This window comes from Camelus dromedarius, chromosome 30 (genome assembly GCF_036321535.1).
Source record: "Camelus dromedarius isolate mCamDro1 chromosome 30, mCamDro1.pat, whole genome shotgun sequence".
NCBI classification, from domain to species: Eukaryota; Metazoa; Chordata; class Mammalia; order Artiodactyla; family Camelidae; genus Camelus; species Camelus dromedarius.
The window spans coordinates 6,500,923-6,513,400 of record NC_087465.1 but is presented as its reverse complement, the minus strand read 5'-3'; the positions used below and the strand labels follow the sequence as shown (position 1 = coordinate 6,513,400).

At 39.8% G+C, this 12,478-nt stretch overlaps 1 protein-coding gene across 1 annotated transcript in view; it reads right to left on the bottom strand.

Moving 5' to 3' along the window:
- The window catches only part of CLVS1 (clavesin 1), a 114,057-nt gene that overhangs the window by 45,713 nt on the left and 55,866 nt on the right, over window positions 1–12,478 (bottom strand). Inside the window, exon 3 of the mRNA XM_010985797.3 lies at window positions 8,493–8,667. Coding sequence (XP_010984099.1) covers window positions 8,493–8,667 — 175 coding nt within the window. The remainder of the gene's footprint in view (window positions 1–8,492; window positions 8,668–12,478) is intronic.

Genomic DNA, 12,478 nt, shown 5'->3' with positions numbered 1-12,478 from the left:
CGCCTGGCTCTTTTCAGCCTTCCCATCTCAGCCTCCCCTTTCTCTTTTGTGGGCTCCTCCTCATCTAAGTTATTCATTTATGTTGCTCTTCGCTTGGATTCTTTTGCAGTCACTCATCTTCACTCGATGGCTTTTCCCTGGATGATCTTTTCCTTTCCTGTGATTTCAAATGCCATCAACTCTATAGATCCAGCCCGGACCTCCCCTCTCAGCTCATGCTTAATATAAACAAAATACCCCACGGGCTGTTAAACTCAGCGTGTCCAACACTCAGATAATGCTCCTTGTCTCCCCACACCTGGCCACCCCGTCTGCACCATCTCATTTGTTGGCACCACCCCACCCTTCATCCTAGCTGCACACCTCAGCTTCCTCCCCGTCTCCTCCTCCACTTTCCATTCTCGAGCATCCAGCCACCCAGCACTGCCTTTCTCTTCTTCCTTTGTAGCTATCGAAAACCTTTTATCACTCCTAATTTAGCCTACTTGTTACTTGAATGACTGAATGACTGCATTGCCTTCTATTCGGTTCCCCTGCCTTTGAATATCAATCTGTGTTGCCGTCCTACTCTAATATGTGCAGTGTCCCCCGTGTCTGCAGAAAGAGACCAAGCTCCGTAGCATGGCACTGGGGCACACAGCTCCTTGCCTGGCCCTTGTGCACGCCACGATTATCAATTAATTCCACTTCTCTGTCCTGTTGAGTGATGTCTTGCCTCTGCATTTTTGCCGGTAACATTTCCTCTGCCTGAAATTCCTCCCACCCTGCCCTCACTTGGCTATTCCACGCTCATCCGCTAAGAATTAGCTCAGGTGTGGGAGGCCATTCCTAACTCCCCCTGCCTAGATTGGGATTTTACTAACCTGGTGCATATCTCCCTTTCTGCACGTGCAACATTGTTTGCACCATTTGTTTGTAGATCTGCCTCTGCTCTGAACGATGTCCTGTTGAGAGCAGGGACTGCGCCTGTTTACTTTTGTGTCTGATTCAAAGTCAAGTCTTAGTAACTGTTTCTTGAATGGATGAATCAGAGCATTGGCTAGGTCGATAATGCACTGGAGTTCAGAAAAGCCATTTATCAAAAATACGCCACAGATAGACCAGTGTAATTGGAACTGTCTTAAATGGGCTCTCCTGCCTGCCACCAGGATCACTGGAGTGTCATTAGCTCTAATTACCTAACTGAATTTAATTGATACTTAACAAGGTAGAGCATTAGAGCGGATATTTTATTCCTCTGATATTTCCATAATAGCACATTGCACGATTGCAAATTCAGGATTACAGCTTTGTGGCCTGAGAAGAAAAAAATGTAGTTTGTTTATAGAGAAAGTGTTCTTCAAACACACCCGAAGTGTCCAGAAAATATGAAATAAGAACCTTCTTTGCAAAATACATACAAATATCCTTTTCCTTCAGTCTCTTCCTATCTAATATTCCTGAACACGTGAAAATTGTAAGGATCAATCAAAGACTGTAAATGTTCCTGCTGAAAAGATTCCGACAGGATGAAAGAGGTGAATTTTGATCCCATTAATCACCCAACTGCTAAGGCATTGGGAGGAGACTGTTCGGTGACAAGGAAAGGATGACAACAGATAAACAGAAAGGAAAAGCACTTCAAGTGTCACAGTCTGAGCAGGTGACACCAGTGTGGACCTAAGTCATCAGCTGAGGTGAGCAGGGAGGAGGAGGTCCCTTGTTTGGGGCCGGTGGACAGGCTGGTGAGGTCTAATTGTCAAGGGTCCAGACTTGACAGAGCTGGGCCTTGGATAGCAGTTTTGTGTAAATCCATGCACTAGAGCCACAGGAGCCCCCAGACAAGGTCTGGCTTCTGCGTTCTTTCAATGACTCTACCGTTCAGTGAGCAATGACTATGGTCCAGGCGCTTTTCACGCGCTGTTTAATTTCTGCCGTAGACCTGTGAAGTAGTACTCTTTTGACACCGCATTTTTCCAGATGACAAAACTAAAACTGATAGAGGATAATGACTTGCCTGAGGACTTTATGTGGCGGAGCCAGGACTGAGACCCAAATCATTGACTCTGCTGTCAAGGGCATCAAAGTGCTGTTGTACCCACAGCAGCAGCAGCAGCACCTCGGAACGTTTTTGAAGGCTAAACTCCTGGGCTCTGCTCCAGATCTCTGGAATCAGAAACTGGGCGTGGGGTCCAGAGGTGTGGGTTGGAACAAGCCCTCCAGGGTGTCTGTGCACTTAAAGTCGAGATCCGTCTCATTACACCGCGATACCATCTGTGAGAGCGGTGCTCCTCCAGGTTGACCGTGAGCACAGATCACGTGGGGAACTCCTTGAAACGCAGCTTGACTCAGGAGGCGTGGGGTAGGGCCTGAGGTTCTGCATTTCTAACCAGCTCCTGGTGATGCTGAGCTTGCTGGTTTGCAGGCTGCACTTTGTGTAATGAAGCCCTAGAAGGTAAGCTTCAGGAAAAGCCAGGCTGCTTTGCTCTCTGCCGTTACCCCATTTAGTCCCCGACCCACATTTTCTGTTGAATGAATACGCCATGCGTCAGTATGTCTGCATGTCTGAGACATAGACTGTTGGTTTGGTGTGAATCTACTACTAACTTCAAACCCATCTGCCCAACCAGCCTTTCCAAATTTCTGATCACACCAACCATTCATTTATAAACCCTCAGGAACTGTCACATTTCCCACTGACTTGACAGCCATTTTACTGTTCCAGTCTTTCAAGTGAATAGGACACTTTGGATTCCCCAAGGTGAACGTATCGTATGTTTTGGAAAAGGGGTGAAAAAGTAGGGTGTGGGACAGAGGCTAGAGAGAATGGACGAAGGTCGGAAACAGTGTAACAGAAAGGGATGCCCAGACAATTTGCAGTTGGTTGAACCTCAGAGCATTGCTTTAACCCCCTCTCACCTTTGTTGTAAGAGTTGAGAAAGCAATGGACCTCCTTTTGCACTAGACTGGCTCAGAGCTTTCGGGAACGTTTAAATCAAAGTTGATATAACTATTATAAAACCATTTTTAACAATAACAACAACAAAAGTCACGCAGTAAACCTTGAACTTGGACGAAGAATTAATGAACTAATAAAATGTCTAATTGGCCAGAGGAAAATTACATAAGCACAGAAATGAGGAAAGTTTTAAAAAGAGTGCTTCCTAGATCTACTCTGATGAATGAAAAGCCTCTCTAAACCCTTAACAAACTCCTGGATCCTTAGGGAATCAAATATTTTGAAAGTAGCTCACAGGATGGAAGGCCACAGCTCTTCCTAAGTGAAAGATTTCGGCGCAGTAAGCTCTTTAAGTATCTGGGGTGTCAGAACGTTGATAAATGCTGTGTGTTGATTGTAATGGTTGGGAGGCAGTGATTTACAAGAAATAATACCAAAAATTGACTTTGGAAACATTGCAAAATTCAAGAACAGGACTTCAGCATGCTGCTCATTCTGCCAGAATTCCCCAGCAGAATTGAGAATAATGCTGTGCCATATTAAAATGATGGCATAAATATTACTTTGTTTGATTAAAATATAAACAAGTTGTAATGAACAGATTACAACGACTCTTTTAGACATTATTGACCACATTTAAGAGATCAAAAAGCAGAGTGAAAGAAAAGGACCCCCAGGCATTCTCAAAGTTGGTATTTTAACTAAAATATTTTGAACTAATATTCATAGAATATTTATGTAACTGGGACAACTTAATATTCTAAACAATGACATATCCTCAGAGCATTGTTCTAAAAGGAGGAATATATACTACATATGCTATTAGAATTTCATGATTTGCTAATCCAGGGTAACTTGATGTAGAAATCTGATGATCCCCTAAAGAGCAGTCTTCTACATGATTATTATTATGACTCATTAATTCAGCCTATGAAGTACGTAACCAAAGTTCTATGCACATGCCATTTTTGTTGATGGTGGTTGTCAGAGACAGTACAATTACCCTTTTTTCATAAGGACTTTATTTTTTAGAGCAGTTTTAGGTTCACAGCAAAGTTGAGGGGAAGGGACAGAGATTTCCCATATATCCTCTGCTCCCACACATGTGTAGCCTCCCTCATTATCAACAGCCCCCACTGGAGTGGTACCTTTGTTATGACTCATGAGCCTACACTGACACATCATAATCGCCCAAAGTCCACAGCTTACATTATGGTTCCCTCTTGGTGTTGTACATTCCATGATATCATACATCCTCTGTGCTACACCTGTTCACCCCTCCTTGTCCCTGCCCACAGCTCCTGGTCATCACCGATCCTTCTATTGTCTCTATAGCTGTATCTTTTCCAGAATGTCCTAGAGTTGGAATCATTCAGTACATAGCCTTTTCAGATTGGCTTCTTTCACTTAGTAACATGAATTTAATGTTCCTTCATGTCTTTTCTTGGTTTGGTAGCTCATTTCTGTTAGCACTAAATAGTGTTCCATTGTCTTGATGTATGACAATTTATTTAGCTATTCACCTATAAAAGGTATCTTGGTTGCTTCCAAGTTTTGTCAATAATGAATAAAGCTGTTAGAAACATTCATGTGCATGTAAGTTTTCAACTCCTTTGGGTAGATACCAAGGAGTGCAACTGCTGGGTCATATGATAAAAGTATGTTTAGTTTTGAAAGAAAAACAACAAACTTTCTTTCAAACTGGCCGTACCATTTTGCATTCTCATCAGCAATGAATGAGGGTTCCTATTCTCCACATCCTTACCAGGATTTGGTGTTGTCAGTGTTCCAGATTTTGGCCATTCTAATAGGTGTGTAGTGGTATTTTGTTGTTGTTTTAATTTGTATTTCCCTGATGATATGTGATGCGACACATCTTTTCATATGCTTGTTTGCCACCTGTATATCTTCTTTGGTGACGTTATGTTAAGGTTTTTGGCCCGTTTTTAAATTGGAATGTTTGTTTTCTTATTGTTGAGTTTAAAGAGTTCTTTGTATATTTTGAATAACAGTCATTTATCAAGTGTATCTTTTGGAAATATTTTCTCCCAGTCTGTGGCTTTTCTTCTTGTTCTTTTGACAGTGTCTTTTGCAGAGTAGAAGTTTTTAATTTTAATGACGTTCAGCTTATAAATTGTTTCTTTCATGGATTGGCTCTTTGGTGTTGTATCTAAAAAGTCATCACCATAACCAAGGTCACATAGATTTCCTCCTATGTCATCTTCTAGGAGTTTTATAGTCTTGTCTTTTACATTTAAGTTTGTCATCCATTTTGAGTTAATTTTTGTGAAAGGTGTAAAGACTTGGTTTTCTGCATGTAGATGTCTAGTGGTTCTAGCACCATTTGTTGAAAAGACTGTCTTTGCTGCATTGCATTGCTTTTGTTCTTTTGTCAGAGATTAGTTGGGTATATATAATTGCCTTTTATTTTATTTGTAAAAATTTGAATTGAAGTTTGGTTGATTTACAGTATTTTATTAGCTTTAGATGTACAACATAGTTATTAGATATTTTTATAAATTATACACCATAGAAAGTTATTGTAAAATATCATCTGTATTCCCTGTGCTATAAATTATATCCCTGCATCTCATTTGTTTTATAACTAGTAGTTTATATGTCTTAATTCCCTTCATCTGTTTAACTTCTCCCCCGTCTCTCCCCTCTGGTAACCATTACTTTGTTCTCTGTATCTGTAAGTCTGTTTCTGTTTTGTTATATTTGTTCATTTGCTTTGTTTTTTAGGTTCCACATGTAAGTGAAAACATACAATATTTGTCTTTCTCTGTCTGACATTTCACTAAGCATAATATCCTCCAGGTCCACCCAGGTGGTTGAAAATGGCAAGATTTCATTTTTATGGCTGAGTAATATTCCATTGTATATAAGTACTATACCTTCTTTATCCATTCATCTGTTGATGGGTACTTAGGTTGCTTCCATATCTTGGCTATTGTAAATAATGCTGTTATAAACATTGAGGTGCATATATATCTTTTCAAGTTAGTGTTTCATTTTCTTCAGATAAAGTCCCAGGAATAGAATTGCTAGATCATATGGTAGTTCTATTTTTAATTTTTTGAAGGCTCTCCATACTGTTTTCCATAGTGGCTGTACCATTACCATTCCAACAAGCGGTGTACCTTTCTCCACATTCTTGTTATTTCTTCTTTCTGATGACAGCCATAGTGTCAGGTGATATCTCATTGTTGTTTTAATTTCCATTTCCTTGATGATGAATGATGTTGAGCATCTTTTCATGTGCCTGTTGGCCATCTTTATGTCTTCACTGGAAAAACACCTATTTAGGTCCTCTGCCCATTTTTAAATTGGATTTTTTTTAATGGTGAGTTGTATGACAGAAGACTGTCACCAAGTTGCTAGCCCAGCACCCATCACCTGTATATTACCTCATATCACCTCCACCTTGGGGATAATGGAGACTGGATGTAGCCAAGAGAAAAAGCAGTTAAACATCCAGATTCAATAAATTACATTACATTACAGGATATTCCAAATATCTTTTGCTTATTGAGGTGGATATTCTGATATGCTACCAGCCCTCCTTCAGGACTGAGGATTTATTCCCCAGCTGCTTGTGGTGCTACCAGGAGCAAGTTCTCAGAAAACAGTGCCATCTGGGGCCCCAGGCTGAAGAGGGCCACTTTCTCCAAACTCCCAACCGCTTGTCGGGGCAGCCTGCACCCTGTGTGGAACTATGAGGGTCCAGTCCCTTGGCCCCAGTCAGGGACAACTCTGAGGGGTCATCTCAGTTTCAGTTCACCTGAGGCTTTCATCCCAGACCCTGGTACACGACAAGAGAAGGCCCAGACGGGACTCATTTTGCCCCACAAAAGATCATCTAGTATTTCTTTTAAAAATATATTATGAACTTATATACAGCTTTAGATTTTAAAACACATGCACATACATTAACTCAGTGAGACCCACATCGGCCTAGAGAAGTTGGCAGGGGACATTTTATATAATCCACACACTTCCAAAAAGAAAAACTGGAACACAGGGTTGGAAAAAGTACATTTTTCTTCCTCATTTATGAAAGAAAAACTTATAAATACATAGAACTTGAATCACAGCTACCTACACATGTAATGAGTTATCTCTTTTTAGAAAGATAAAATTACATGAAGCCTGTACTACCACAGAAAATCCTGGCGAGATGGCCAGCATAATTACAGGGCATGAAATAAACCTTGCAGCTTACTTGAAAACACCCTTTGATAAAAAGCTTTAAGGAGAGAGAGATCAGATGTTCAGGGGCTTAGATGAAAGAAGGTTGGAGAAAAAGAGGGCTAAGAGAAAGTGACCGACAGTAAAAGACATTCAAGTCTATGCTTGAGATTTTGAAGGCGAGGCAGGAGGCTGTAGTCTGGAAATGCAAAAGCGACTTTAAAAAATGTGCCCCCCGAGACACCGCATGATGTAGCGACCCAGGGTAACGTGGCGTTCTTGGAACAGGGTGTACTTGTTCCTCTTCTGAAATGCCTGCTCTGCTTTTGTTCCTCTGGAAATAGGAAACCCTTGCAACAAAATAGGGTCCATTGAACAAACAAGTTTATCAGAAGCCCAGTAAGTGCTACCTATTTGCTGGGAGCCAAATGTGAATCAGCCAGAGTTTTAAAAACAGGCTCATCAATTACTCATTACACTGGAGTATGATGAGTAATTGAAATGGGTCTTCCTATTCTTGTACTTGGAAGAGCACGAATAGTGACTGATCAGAGAATTAACAAATATTTTGCAATCTATGTAGCTGCATGTGAGTGCCATCTATTGGGAGTTAGGGCAGGGGGAGGGTCACCCCACTGACTCAATCTTCCTACAAAATTAAAAAGAAACCTGAGTTTTATCTATGCTGATTCTGAATCTTCCTAAACTATGCCCCCCTTTTTTTTTTGGTACTATGATAGTGTGTCACTGGAAAGCTAAGCAGCATTGCCCCTCTGAGTTTGTTACTCTCTTTTTTGTAGCGTCTCCGGTTCCTTTAAGGGACCCTCAGAGACGGGCTGTCCTAACCTCTGTGCAGCACAGAAGCCCCTTCCCCAAAGTCCTGACAACTGGTCATTTTTTGCACTGATGATTTACTTTAGTACAAACCCCTCAGCATGTTGCATTCTGGAAGTGAGGATCCACAAGACGCATTTTCTTGTACAAAGATGCTTCTAGAAACCTTGGAAAGCCCCCAGGCCACTGCAGTACAAGAGCATTGCTCATAAAGCAGATATTTTCTAGTTTTAATTTTTGTGAACTCTCAGATGGATTTGACTAAACATTTCCGAGCTTTATTCATAATTGCTACAGTGGGTAATTTGTGCCTGTGGTAACAGTAATTTAGAGTTGTTAATGAAAATGAAGGCTAATGTAAAAAAAAAAAAAAACCTGAACTCAGGCTGAGGTAAAAATATGGGGTATTCACAGGTGGATTCTATCAAAGTTTCTTTTTCCATTCTCAAAGACAAATATGACTTTGGTTGCAATAAGAGGAAAGTACATGGTCATATACAGTCCCGTATTTTACATTCGTTGAACATACCTGCAACCCTTCAATGGCCAGCTTGAGGATTGAAGGTGTCAGTTTGGAGGCTTGTTTGAAGGAAAAATTACTCCAGTCTATAATTAAAATGAAACCATTTATCTGAAGCTCTGGATCTTCAATGAGGACTTCCAGTGACAGCAGGATGGCGCGAAGGATGTCTGTGAAGGAGTTCCTGCAGCCAAAGCAGAAAGGAGAGGCGGCGTGTGAATATCAGCGGTTGACAGCACTTTGCCGTAAAGCGCTGGCTGCCTCTCTCCACCGCTCTGTGAGCCCAGCCTGCCAGGATGTAACACCGTTGTCCAGGACCCAAAGCCACTCAAGATACATTTGCTGAACTTCACAGGAACAATGCTTTGAGAATCACAGGATGAAACCTCCCTTTGACCTGACTGCACCCCAAAGTTTGCAAGGCATCTCTCTTTTGTGTTTCCATGGGTCTTTCTTCTCTGCTTCCACCGCAGCACTGATTGCATTTCATTAAAATGCAGCCCTTACTTGCCTCTGCCTCCTTGGCTGTCCTCACAGTTGTGTCCCCAGTACTTAGCTGCTCATGAGTCATTGCTGAACACAGGAGGAAAGACCTTAATCAGAGGCACTTGTTCTGATTAAACCTCTTATTCCTTTTGTATGTTTAAAGTCTTGCTAGAAGTGTAAAAACAACCATGGAATTGATGCTATTTTTTAACATCAATTCATGGATAGAGAAAAAAAAAAAAACCTAAGCAATAAGAATAGCTTACTTTCGTTGAAGGTTTACAGAGTGTGATTCGGGAAGGAAAATGCTTGGAGTGCCTCCGTAACTATGACGACAGGTAGACCTGAGTATAAACTAGAGTGACAGTTCTCTAGTGTTGTGTGTTCTTCCATATCAGATAATCCTAGTCGCTAGTTGATTTTTGTTTTAAATAATTTTCAGACACAAAGAAATGATGGCATAGTCATTTTGCTAATTCCCCCAGCAAATTTTCTGAGCTATAAATGTAAGATCTTAAAGTATCTCGAAATTCATTGGTTTGGGTTTTTTTTTTTTTTTTTTTTGGTAAGTAGGAGAATATAAGCTTGAATGTCAAGTGGTGGCAAAATCTGTTTTTTCTTCAAGCTATCATTATAATCAGAAGCTGTGTCCTCTCATGAAATCAGAGGAAATGATCAGATTCCTGAGCGTGTCAGTCTGGTTCAAATTCTAACCAAGTCTAATGATTCTAGATTAGAAATCAGAAAATACGTGATCAAATATGGGATTAACAGATACAAACTACTACATATAAAATAGACAAGCATCAAGGATTTATTGTACATAAAGCACAGGGAATTTTACTTAATATCTTGTAATAACCTATGATAGAATATAATCTGCAGGAAAAAAACCCAAAACAAAAACCATATCACTATGCTGTACAACTGAAACTAACACAGTATTGTAAATCAGCTATACTTCAATGAAACAAAAACAAAACAAATAAACAAACAAACAAAAACCCCAGTAAACCAGTAAGAATTTACTGAATGCCTATTATAAGCTGAAAGCTGTGTTGCATACTTGAAATTGTAAAATAGTGTGTTATATTTCTACTTTCAAGGAGCCCTTAATTTAGTTGGGCTGGGGTAGGAAATTAGCAACATGAGTTGAAAGGAATTGATAAAATTTGAGTAGTCAAGACGAGTTTATGGAGGGATGAAAGCTTGGGATAAGCCTTGAAGGATAAATAGGATTTCAGTGGGTAAGTGGGAGAAAGAGTAAGCTATTTCAGGAGAGAGGAGTGACACATGTGGAAAATAAACATATCCGCCCATTCTGTTTCTGTACAGTTTGTCTTACTAAAGTTTTTTTCCTTGTATCAAGCAAAAATATTCCTCCCCCAAATCCACCCACTACTGAGTGTAGATCTGCTACAAAGAAAAAAACCTCAGGCTTTCCTATACCACACATTTTCAGTTACGTAAACATGGTGGTTGTGAAGCCATATATAATCTCTAGATTTAAAAAAAATATTAGAAACTTTAACCATGTCCCATAGGAAGTGGTTTTGAACATTGTTCTCATCGTTACCATTTCCTTTTAGATCTCTCCTCTGATTTTTAAAGATGCCAAATTCCTATTAATGTAGGGTAAGTTTTCATTAGGGCTTGGTTTGGTTTCTATTTTTATATTCGTATCGAATATGATCTAAAGACCCAAGTCCTTTTTTGCAGATGCAGCTTTGTATTGGGAAGAAGCAATGATTTAAGTGGAGCATAAGACCAAAGGTTGTGAGTTTAGGCAGTTCCAAAGGAAAAGATGGAAGTGGCCGTTGGTAAACTGGAAATGGCCCATAGGGAATTAGAGAGCCTGATCTCGGATAAGCTTTCTTAGGAAGAGGACACACATGGAAAGAATCAGAACACTTAGAAAAGCTAAGCCTTATGTAAAGTACATACGGTACTGAGGTTTAAGGAAGAAGAATTAAGGAAATAGAAGATGAGAGGATCAAGATAGCCATATGTTTTAAAAGAGATGGGAGAGAGTGTTTCAAGAAGTAAGGAGATGCTAGATTGCATTACCGCATTACTGCCTCCAAATTCTTCACTTATCTGACATCCACACACTAGCTGTGTGTTGACCTCATTGATGACAGAGTGTATTTCTCACTCTTTGGTCATGTGACTTGCTCTGATGGTGTGTGACTGAAATGACAGTGTGCCAATTCTGGGCCTAGCTCTTAAAGACTTCAGATGTTACTACTTGTTCTCTTACCTTCTTCCATTGCCATGATTAAAAAAAAAAAAAGGCCACAGCTGGATTTCTAGACTGAATAGAAGGATGAGAAACACAAACTAGTGACTCCCCAGCTAACTAGCCACCCAGCTGAACTCAGCCTAGATAAACTCTAGCTGCCCCACAGATGTGTGAGTACTAATTTTCAAGCACTTTTTGAAGCCACTGACTTTGGGTAATGGTTTCTTACAAATGAACAGCTACTCAATACCAGAGGGTAATTAACCAAGTCAAGAACAACAGAAAGATTAAGGAGAATAAGGAAGGAGAAAGGGCTGTTGTATTTGACAATAAGCAGATCTTTGGAGAGTTTTGAAATAGCCCTTTTCATTGAACGGTAAATATAGAAATCATTGATTATGAAGATCTTTAGCAAATCACTTAACTGTGTCTCATTTTACTTCCGTGTAAATGAGAGCTCGCACCTCTTCTACCACACACCCACGTGTGTTCACTCTCACGAAAAAACACTGAATCCTGGAAACCTGAAAACCATTTTATGCATTTTCAAGACCAGAACCTTATTGATGGATAGGCATTGCCTACAATCACAATTCTATCAGCGTCGTTTAGCACTTATCTCAGAATGAACTAACAAGTGACAAATGGTTCTTTACATGTCTTCAGTCCTTTTCTGTAATTTGCACAGCATTTATGTAGTCAGCCATGGATTAGATCAGTTTTGGATTGATAATTAAAAGCGCAAATTTGAAAATGTATGTGAAAGCACGATGTGTAAACTGCAGATTGCCAATGGAACGTAAAGAACTTTTCTCAAAAAATGATAATTTTAAATTAGAACTTGTTAATGATTTATCTGCAGGAGACTCATCATTATATTTTGAGCGATTAGAGATTATGAAAAGTGACTCATTTGTAGTTCTAGTATTGTTTTTATGAGTTGAGCATCCAGCATCACTACTTATGGCTTTAAAATCCAAGTCAACAGCATAATACAAATTAGATGTAAAATAGTGGAAAATAGTATGTGCTTTCCCTATAAGAACATATTTAAATTCAAGAAGTGACTCCTTTGTGCTTTGAATTTTTAGTGGAGATTTTAGAACCTAGATCCCAGGGCTAGACTAATATAGGAAAAAAGAGGCTAAATGTGATCAGGTAGTCACGTAACGGTATGATGTGGTTGCCAGTGACACTATTTCTCAGAAAAAGCAGTGGGAAGCCTTTTAGTCAATTCTGAAATCACAGTGCATATTTCTATGCTAAT